Here is a 7,951-nt window from a genome sequence, read left to right on the forward strand (position 1 = left end):
TCTCTCTCTCTCTCTCTCTCTCTCTCTCTACTTTATATCGATGTGCCTACTACATCAACTAACCGTTGTTGTAAGCGGATAAGCCATCATCAGACCCGTGTAATACTGTCATTAACAAACGATTACGATCCAGCTTAAGACAAGATTATCCCTATTAGGAAAAACCATGGCTTCTGAGCCCTGCAGCCAAAACAAACTACGAGTTTAAGCTGTGCAAGTTAACACCGGTCCTTTCGCATCAGGGGTGTGGTGAGAAGTTGTTCCCTGGGAGTGTGACATTGTGGTCGTATTGTGACATTGTGGACGTATTGTGACATCGTGGACGTATTGTGACATCGTGGACGTATTGTGACATCGTGGGCGTATTGTGACATCGTGGACGTATTGTGACATTGTGGACGTATTGTGACATCGTGAACGTATTGTAACATCGTGGACGTCACTGTTAGACTCATACCCCGGATATTCTCTTGACAATCAACACATATCTATGAGCGGCAAACCAGTGGCTATTGATTCATATCTCCCAAGAAATGATTTTACGTTCATAGGTAAAGTTGATTGTGAGACTAATACTACGAATATTCTCTTGGTAAACATATGCTTTGCTCTATAAGCGGAAATAAACGACAATTGGTTATTAAATATAATCTCGGGCCCAAGAAGTGGTTTTACGCTGACGAGTACCGTGGATTGTGGGACTTATACTACGAATATTATATTGATAACCAACACAGCACTTGTTATGACTTCATATCCCCCAAGAAATGGTTTTACGGTGATGGGTAAGGTGGATTGTGAGAATCATACCCTGTATAATCTCTTAAGAACCAACATAACTCTCTAAGCGGACAGTTGCTATTAACTGCTACGCTTTTAGAGTAAGTGATTGAGTATGGTTTTACGCCTCTTTTACCAATATTCCAGCAACATCACGGCGGGGGACACCAGAAATGGGCTCCACACATATACCCATGTGTGGAATCGAACCTGGCCCTTCGGCGTAACGCTTGAATGCTTAACCACTGGGCTTCCCAACCGTCCCCGCGACGCTTCAGACAACTGGGCTACCGTGCCCCTGTGTCGATCTTACCGTGAAACATGGACCTCTCACACAAGCAACGGTCATAGCGCTAACATCACTTTGTGAATCGGAAGGAACGGACTGTATTAATAACATCAATATAGAATATAGGGTTTTACTGAGGTAAATAATAAAACCGTATTTTCTTTCTTTTCTTCAATCCTTTAGTTTCAAACATAAACAACAATCAGTCACAACAATTTCCATGACAACAGGGACTTATTTAGAGGCCGATATTCGGCCCAAAACTTTCCTAATTCGTGCTAATATGACAATTGCTTATGTGACTTAAGTAAGGTGACTTGTGGTTTACTAACAACAGGACAAAAAAGATCAGCTCCTTGAACGCTTAATTTACAGGTGAACAATTGACTTGCCTTTGCATGTGTTTGTGACGGTGGGGCAGGATACGCTCATCTTTTCGCGAACACATTTGATAATGATTCGAAAATGGACTCTGCTTTATGCAGAAAATTCTATTGGATATGGGAAGGGTTTTGTCGCTTATTTGTAGCATTGGATTGAATGCAATGTTCCAAAACAATATTAAAATGACTCTGAAATTAGAAAAAAACACCTTTTAAAACATCCAATTTTGAACCAAGTAACATGTTTTTATCAATATGTCTGTCAATGGGTCTTTGTGGAAACCTGGTCAATTCCTTGCAACTATGTTCCAGGCCGCTAGAAATTTAAGCCAGTCACGAAAATAGGATAATCAGATTTACTGTCGCCCTACTGTTTATTCCGTAGCATGTGCTTGTGAGATAGAATTTATTCCCCACTTGATCACAAATGTACTTCACATGTCTGTCGAATATGAGAGGGCCGACCAGTGCGCGGTGAGTAATACGCTTTAATGACATATAACGAGGCTGTTGTAATTCACTCTGTCGTCACAGTCGACGTGTCATAAGCAGGTTCTCATATTTATTGCCGGTCAATAGGTTCACTCTTTGGGAGAATATTGCATTGCGTCTATAACAGAGTTTGGCAGACAACTGGTTTCCTGCTATATAAACGTTGAGATATTTGCGCGTCGCTCTCATCAAACTCCACCCCAGCGCGTGCATTCTTCGTTACCTTCCACGTATCGATCATCGTTGAACGAACGCGAAAGGGTATCGATGTGAGGAGTTTGTTTCCTATGGCCTCGTCCATGACGTAGAGGTGAGGTGAAATGGGATTTAACGTCGCGTTCAATAACATTGCACCGATATAGCGACGTGACCAGTGCGTAGAGGTGAGAGAGTATTTTGTTATAACCATAATGAGTCTAGATAGTCCAATGGCGCAGGTTGTAGACGATTACCTCACTGGATGAGTGAGTGGGTTGAGTTCAACGCCAAATTGGATAGTATTTCCGTTATACAACAATTGGTGATGGAAATCACACAAGAATACAGGACGTAGATGGAACCGCGGGCCTGGAGCTGAAAGACCAAGGGTCCTTTGGGATTCGAACTCACGACCAGTGGATCCTGACATGACCAAGGGAAGCAACTCTTCAAAGCAAATAGCAGCGTCCATTTTGGCCAACCGTTACCGCAATGACATATATTTGTTGACATGTCTGAGTTGGTTACATATTTTGATCTTACAGTTAAGATGTCCGTGAAGGCCCGGGTTAGGATTGGTTGTCAGCAACCCAACAAGAGCTGACTTGGTTGATGCACGTCATATCATTTCCCAATTGCGTAGATCGATGCTCATGATACCAATCACTGGTACAGACGCGATCGTTTCCAGGCCGCCGTCATAAAGCTTGGAAATTGCGGCATTGAACAACAAAGTAGCTAAAATATTTTTGATAATTTGCTTATATATATAAGTGTTGATGTTATGTTTTAATTCCAGAATTTGTTCTTTGAAGCTGATACAACACCAAAGCGACATTACATTCTAACTGAATTACTTGTATTGATCATGGAATAGCATAACCAGTGATTTGGGTCTCTTTACAGATGCATCATTGATCGGACGGTCGTATTACCCGCCGTGTAACGTGCCGTGGCTGGCGTTCTGACCTTGGGCGTCAAACCGGAGACGAGCTATCAATACCAACACTCGTGATATCCCGGTTGTCATGGAAACATTTCATCAACCGTCGTTATGAAACCGAACGGATCATTCACTTAATGACTTGCTGAGGCAAACGGAGTTTACATCACCAGATAGATGGTTTTGCAACTGTGTTAAGGGACGTGTTTTTGATGATCTGGTTTGTGGAAACAATTTTGAATATTGTTCGATAGATGTATTCCCTGGCGGAGTATGTTCAAGGACCGATCTTTTTGATAAATTTACAGAACGATACAAGAGCGACATTCACATTGATATTACCTTGCTGTTTCCATGTAACTCAAACGACGTCATAAACACATGACGTCATTCGCTGAAGACTGTGTTATTGTGACGTTCTCATAGACAGTCAGGATGACGTCACGATTAGGCAGCATGGCCGAGGACGAAGGTTGTGATAACATCTACGGTTTCGGCTGTCGTTCCTCCACGACTTCTGCGACCAACGCTCTCCTTTCTGTGGCAGCCAAGAACAGTCAAGGATTGATAGGCGACGGGCCGAGGCTTCAGAGGTTCCTGGAAGCCTATGACAGGGTACGATGTGATCCGAGTGAAAAGGGTCAGAAGAAGGTGAAGGCCAGTCTAAGCGGTCAAAGGTTGGGAGGGTCACAAGGTGATGGAAACACTGCATACGTGTTCAGTCATTTTGATGATATAGACAAATATATGCAGAGGTATAGATACTATCACACGGTCTGTGACGCAGGCCACACGGGGATGGACCCGCATCTCCTGGGCATCGAAGTGGCAAGTATGGCGTCCGATGACACAAGGTATGTTTTGACACAATGTGACAGTTGTACAGAGGGTTTATTTGCCGCGTTCAGCAATATTCCAGCAATATCACGGCGGGGGACACCAGAAATGGGCTTCATATATTGTACCCATGTTGAGGATCGAACCTGTGTCATCGGCGTGACGAGCAAACACTTTAACCACAAGGCTACCCCACCGAATTGAAAATCTGATGCATACACTGTGATGGCGTAAAAGTAAATCTGATGCATACATTGTGATGACATGATTGAAAATCTGATGCATACATTGTGATGACGTAATTGAAAATTGGATGCATACATTGTTATGGCGTATTTGAAAATCTGATGCATACATTGTGATGGCGTAAAAGTAAATCTGATGCATACATCGGGTGACGTAAAAGTAAATCTGATGCATACATTGTGATGACATGATTGAAAATCTGATGCATTTATTGTGATGACGTAATTGAAAATCTGATGCATACATTGTTATGACGTAATTGAAAATCTGATGCATACATTGTTATGACGTAATTGAAAATCTGATGCATAAATTTAGGACTGGGACGAGTCCATTTTACTACCCGGGTACCCACCCCACTATTACCCGACCCAACCCGGGTACCCACAGTAGGTCTCAGGAGATGTCTCAAAATGTCCGATTGGGAACATTTTTAGCACAGCCCTGGCAAAACGTATTTGGATACATGTTTTAAACAATCTGGTCGAAATGCGAAATGCGAACATTAGTGACTTGTATTGTAACCATAGAGTTCTAGATAATTTTTGTCATGAAACAATATATCACGTGACTAACCACGGGTCCGGGTAGCCCTGTGGGTATCCCGGTCCTACTCAGTACCCACCCGACTCGGGTAACCGAGTTACCCGTCCCAGCCCTAAATACATTGTTATGACATAATTGAAAATCTGATGCATACACTGTGATGACGTAAAAGTTAATCTGATGCATACACTGTGATGACGTAAAAGTAAATCTGATGCATACATTGTTATGACATAATTGAAAATCTGATGCATACACTGTGATGACGTAAAAGTAAATCTGATGCATACACTGTGATGACGTAAAAGTAAATCTGATGCATACACTGTGATGACGTAAAAGTAAATCTGATGCATACACTGTGATGACGTAAAAGTAAATCTGATGCATACACTGTGATGACGTAAAAGTAAATCTGATGCATACACTGTGATGACGTAAAAGTAAATCTGATGCATACATTGTTATGACATAATTGAAAATCTGATGCATACACTGTGATGACGTAAAAGTAAATCTGATGCATACACTGTGATGACGTAAAAGTAAATCTGATGCATACATTGTGGTGGCGGAAATGTAATGTGATATATCACATCACGTCATCACAATGTATATATGCATTCGGTGATGATATATACTTGTGATGCATACATTGTGATGACGTACATATGACGTATGTTTTCCGTAAGTTGTGCAGAGTTGCGTCAATTAGGCGTACCAGAAACCTTTGACCATGGGTTCGAATCCCGGTTCGCCCAAATTATGTTTTTATGTTTGTCAGCACCATACACGTTCTCGTGGGTTTCACAAAACTGGTAAACGTCTGATACATGCATCACTTCAGGCTTTCCTCCCCAAGCTGATACACCGTGATATAACTGAAATACTGTTAAAAGCGGCATTCTGTGATCTAGTAATTAGCTCAATCTCATTAAAATCAGATCTTAGTTATCGCTACTGCTAAACAAAGATCTGAGGACATCCCATTAGGGCTCACGTCAGAACAACCTTTCATCCGACCAATCAGAGCGTCGCTTACCAGATCATGAAAGTGACAGTCGGAATGTGATTTCTAATCATGCAAACTCGAAAACTTTAACACGGGGTATTCCGAACGATAGTTACGGTCTTAACGACTGAATCCATACAATCTAGACCATATATTAGCCATTCAAGAATGTTCTTTTCTTCAGGTTTCAAACTTTTAATCGAGAATTTGTCAAAATATGTTTCGAAGAGTAGACGCAAATTTGAAATTAGTACCTTAAAGCACGAGAAAGCTGCCTTCTGATTGGCTAATGTCAACGTCTTGTCAGACATTCCATTTGTCGGTCAAAGTTCGCGAAAGGTCGGTCTGAAGTGGCCGTAATGGGATGCTCTCAGATCTTTGTTTCGCGATAGCGAGAACTAAGATCTGATTTTAATGAGATTGGTAATTTGTTAGGTTATAATATGATATAATTATACATTTACCATTTGCGTTTGTCATAGGTTTGTTATAAGCTAAATTTGATCTCCCTAATGATCATTTCAAAATGTCAAATTATCATTTTTTTTTTTTAAATCAATATTTTTAAAAGTATTATTATTATTATTATTATTATTATTATTATTATTATTATGTTCCCTGATGATATATCTGGTTTCCAGCAACAAGAGCCTCATGCTGAATGATCTGACCGAGCACGGACCCAGTATCAGTGAGTTTCGGACGCTCCTCTTCGGCAACAGACGAAGCAGGACCGACCCCGCGTCAGCCAGGAGGAACAAGTCCGCCCCGTGCTCCCAGAACCCGAGACAATCCAAACGCCTTTACCTGACGTGGGAGGAATATATGTCAACGCACGACCCAGACGTCACGCCCAGACAATCTCCGCTGCATCTGGGGTCATGCCGCAGTTTTGTGGTCGAGAAGGACGAGCAGACGACACCCAAGACCGTGAGGAAGGTTTCCTCGGCGTTTCCGCTGCGGTCTTCCAGTGCCAGTTTGACTGCAGGGACGACAAGAACCAGGGTCAAATTGAAAGACAGTTCTAACGCTAAGGGTAAGGAGAACCTGGATGTTGTGAAGTCCCCGATTATCGTGACTCACACGCCTCTGGAAATGAATTCCAGACGGGTTTCTTTCTCCGTGTCTGTAACTCCTCGCGCGTCGTCATCATCTACCACCACCTCCACCAGATTCAAAATGGCGACAGTGAAGGGAAGATCGAGTGCATGCAACAAGGCAGTTATGCAAGAAATAGTGAACAACAAAACTAACCACCATTTCGCGGAGGCATCACGTCGTTCACCACCACAGTGTCAGAGGAGCCATAACGACATTGTGTCGTCACCACACACGCATCCCGAGCAGTGCAAAACAGACAAATGTTCAGGAAAGGTTCCGCCCCCGAGTGAACAGTTCAAGAAGTTGTCAAACAGCAGGTGTCGACACTCGAGGGTCGGAGTCATGTACAAGTTCACCAAAGTCAGAAGACATCAAATACACTTATGAGAAAATATAATCAGTAAAGTAAAATGATTTTGGTGTATACTTTAAACCTTTAAACCGTGACGAGTGAGTGAGTGAGTGAGTGAGCGAGTGAGCCTAAGCAATGCAATTACTCTTTGTGACGAGTGAGTGAGTGAGTGAGCCTTAGCAATGCAATGACTCTTTGTGACGAGTGAGTGAGTGAGCCTTAGCAATGCAATGAACCTTTGTGACGAGTGAGTGAGTGAGCCTTTGCAATGCAATGAACCTTCGTGACGAGTGAGCGAGTGTTGTTTTGCTTCGTAATGCAATGCTACAGGTAATCTTCACACAGTGAACCATAAAGGATCCATTCCTGACCAGACAAACCAGTGATCAACAACATGAATGCATGGGTATGGGGACATGCTGTCAACCAGGTCACACACTGTAACGACCCCATACCTCTCACTGTAGTTGGCTCTTATCACAAGAATAATGTAATACTATACACCGTCTGTCAGAGAGAGAGAGAAAAAGGGAGAGAGAGAGGGAGAGGGAGAGAGAAAGAGAGGGAGAGAAAGAGAGGGAGAGGGAGAGAGAAAGAGAGTGAGAGAAAAAGAGGGAGAGAGAAAGAGGGAGAGAGAGAGAGGGAGAGAGAGAGAGAAAGAGAGGGAGAGAGAAAGAGGGAGAGAGAAAGAGGGAGAGAAAGAGAGGGAGAGAAAGAGAGAGAGAGGGAGAGAGAAAGAGAGGGAGAGAGAGAGAGAAGGAGAGAGAAAGAG

General features: G+C 42.7%; 1 protein-coding gene across 1 annotated transcript; it reads left to right on the forward strand.

The window, feature by feature from the left end:
- Positions 1 to 3,520: 3,520 nt before the first annotated feature.
- LOC139455337 (uncharacterized) lies at positions 3,521 to 7,214 on the forward strand. Its single transcript, XM_071236890.1, has 2 exons — positions 3,521 to 3,939; positions 6,368 to 7,214. The coding sequence occupies exons 1-2, from the start codon at positions 3,521 to 3,523 to the stop codon at positions 7,212 to 7,214; spliced, it is 1,266 nt and encodes a 421-aa protein (XP_071092991.1).
- Positions 7,215 to 7,951: the final 737 nt, after the last annotated feature.

This window comes from Haliotis cracherodii, unplaced genomic scaffold, assembly GCF_022045235.1.
Source record: "Haliotis cracherodii isolate W230 unplaced genomic scaffold, xgHalCrac1.p SCAF_11, whole genome shotgun sequence".
Lineage (NCBI taxonomy): Eukaryota > Metazoa > Mollusca > Gastropoda > Lepetellida > Haliotidae > Haliotis > Haliotis cracherodii.

Bases quoted from the DNA above. Each gene is read 5' to 3' on its own strand.
- LOC139455337 (XM_071236890.1), top strand. From the start codon at position 3,521: ATGACGTCACGATTAGGCAGCATGGCCGAGGACGAAGGTTGTGATAAC. The intron at 3,940-6,367 runs GTATGTTTTGAC...TCTGGTTTCCAG, and splicing joins ATGGCGTCCGATGACACAAG to CAACAAGAGCCTCATGCTGA.